Below are 1,833 nucleotides of genomic sequence, written 5' to 3' on the forward strand. Positions count from 1 at the left end.
ATGAAAGCATGCGTCCTGAAGGCATCTTGACCGTACCTCGGTGCTGATACATTGTTCTACGACGCTCTTACACATGGCAATGTCAAACGAATAAATGCTGGTGGTTGCGCTATCTGTATAGCGTTCATGTCTCCTGAGATATTGATCAATGGCGCGGAGCGAGTGTTCATGAATCAGAAAATGCTTAAGTACTGTTGCGTAATTCTGGTTTTGTATCTAGTAACATTCGAATAAAAAAAGAGTAGATAAATTGGCACAATATGGTGGGATGGGAACTACAAAACCGATGGATACAAGAGTGGGAAGAAGCAGACAGTTGTAATTTCCCATATGTAAAACACGCTATTTACGTCGCCGTATCCACCCACCATCCGCTTTAACAATCGCACGACTCCATATCGCATCCATCAAAACTCTTTCATCACGACAAATATGCTGTTGCTGTGAAGGCCACCTCGTAGAAGAGGGAAGCCCCTTGGGACGCTGCACGCTCAAGTCTGCTTTACACAAGATAAGCTTCAGATAAAAGTCAGTACTTTTTCACACTTGATTCCTTAAAGAACTGAAAAAAATCGAACGCACCTGTCTTAAAACTTCTATGCAATGATCCGTGTGAACGTTCTGCTGTGCCGTCATTTCACTACGATTCACGTAGGACAAATAGTGTTTTAGGACACCCTACAAAGAATTGTTAGCCAGGCCATACGAAAGCAATACTTTAGGTAAATTTCTGCGCACAACACAGTGTATCTGATGCAAAAAAGCCAACCCAAATCCCTGACTTCCAGCCACAAAATCGGTCGAATTCTGTGCTTCAGCACTTAATTCCACTCCACCCTGGAACCCAAACTGCTGTGGATTTTCGACCGCAATGAAATTGCTTGGATAAATATCGTCCCAAACTGTAGACTGACGTTCAGGATCAAAGTTTTGATTTTTGTAGAGAGTCCAAGCCTGGCCATCGTACGGATCAGCATGAAGAAAATTATCATTTCCACCGAAAGTCTGTCTGGTCCATGGAACTAGAGAAAGTAAGTTGACGAATTTACATTGAGAGAGGATAAGGACGAAGGAAGAGGTCATACTGTCACCAAAAATGGTGCGGGTCGTATAATCATTCTCTAAATGTGAAGAAATGCGTAGGTTCAAGACAAGAAGAAGCAGGAAGACAGGGCTCAGTATTGCGGAGAGAGAAACTATCTTCCCTCTCAGTCCATAGAACTGTGACTGTGTTGGCGATGTCGTGTCTTCTTCCGACTCAATGGAAGAGTATTTTCCAGAAGAAGGACTTGGAGATAATTTGGTTTGAAGCGAACTTATAGGACTCATCTTACGGCAGGTGTCGTTATCCTAAATAAACACGAAATGAGTACAAGCTAGAAAGATACCTTAAAAACTAGATATAATGATGGTGAGAAGTAGACATTATGATCGTACCGTTTCGAGTAATGCTTCTTTGATGGGGCAATTTGTCCCCCTCAAATCTATTATTTGGCACGAGCTCCGGCTGAAAAAAGACACATAGAGCTGGTCGTAATTCTTGGGACAGCTAGAACCTGGCGTTCCCTTACAGACATATTATTTTACCCAATATCTGAACCTTATCGATGCTAACCATGAACAACTCCTCTCCCCTTCAGCGTATTACAGGAATCAGGGTTGAGATAAAGATGTTAAATACGCTTCAACAATCTTTAACACTTCTAAGACTAACAATAACGTGACTACGAAATTAATTGTATTTATGCTGGCTCGGCACCCGGTGTTATTTATACTGGACTGCTAGTCTTCGAGGGTCAGGTGGCCTAGATAGCGGAAAAGACACTTGCGCTG

At 42.4% G+C, this 1,833-nt stretch overlaps 1 protein-coding gene across 1 annotated transcript; it reads right to left on the reverse strand.

The window, feature by feature from the left end:
• Window positions 1-342: 342 nt before the first annotated feature.
• Window positions 343-1,329, reverse strand: EAF02_007141 (uncharacterized protein; the record flags this gene model as incomplete). The annotated part of the gene is made up of 4 exons (XM_038903189.1): window positions 343-516; window positions 583-678; window positions 739-1,022; window positions 1,086-1,329. 4 exons carry the CDS (start codon window positions 1,327-1,329, stop codon window positions 343-345), a joined length of 798 nt encoding a protein of 265 aa, XP_038756668.1.
• Window positions 1,330-1,833: the final 504 nt, after the last annotated feature.

The sequence above is a fragment of the Botrytis sinoallii genome (genome assembly GCF_014898435.1).
Source record: "Botrytis sinoallii strain Bc 23 chromosome Unknown BSIN_012, whole genome shotgun sequence".
Lineage (NCBI taxonomy): Eukaryota > Fungi > Ascomycota > Leotiomycetes > Helotiales > Sclerotiniaceae > Botrytis > Botrytis sinoallii.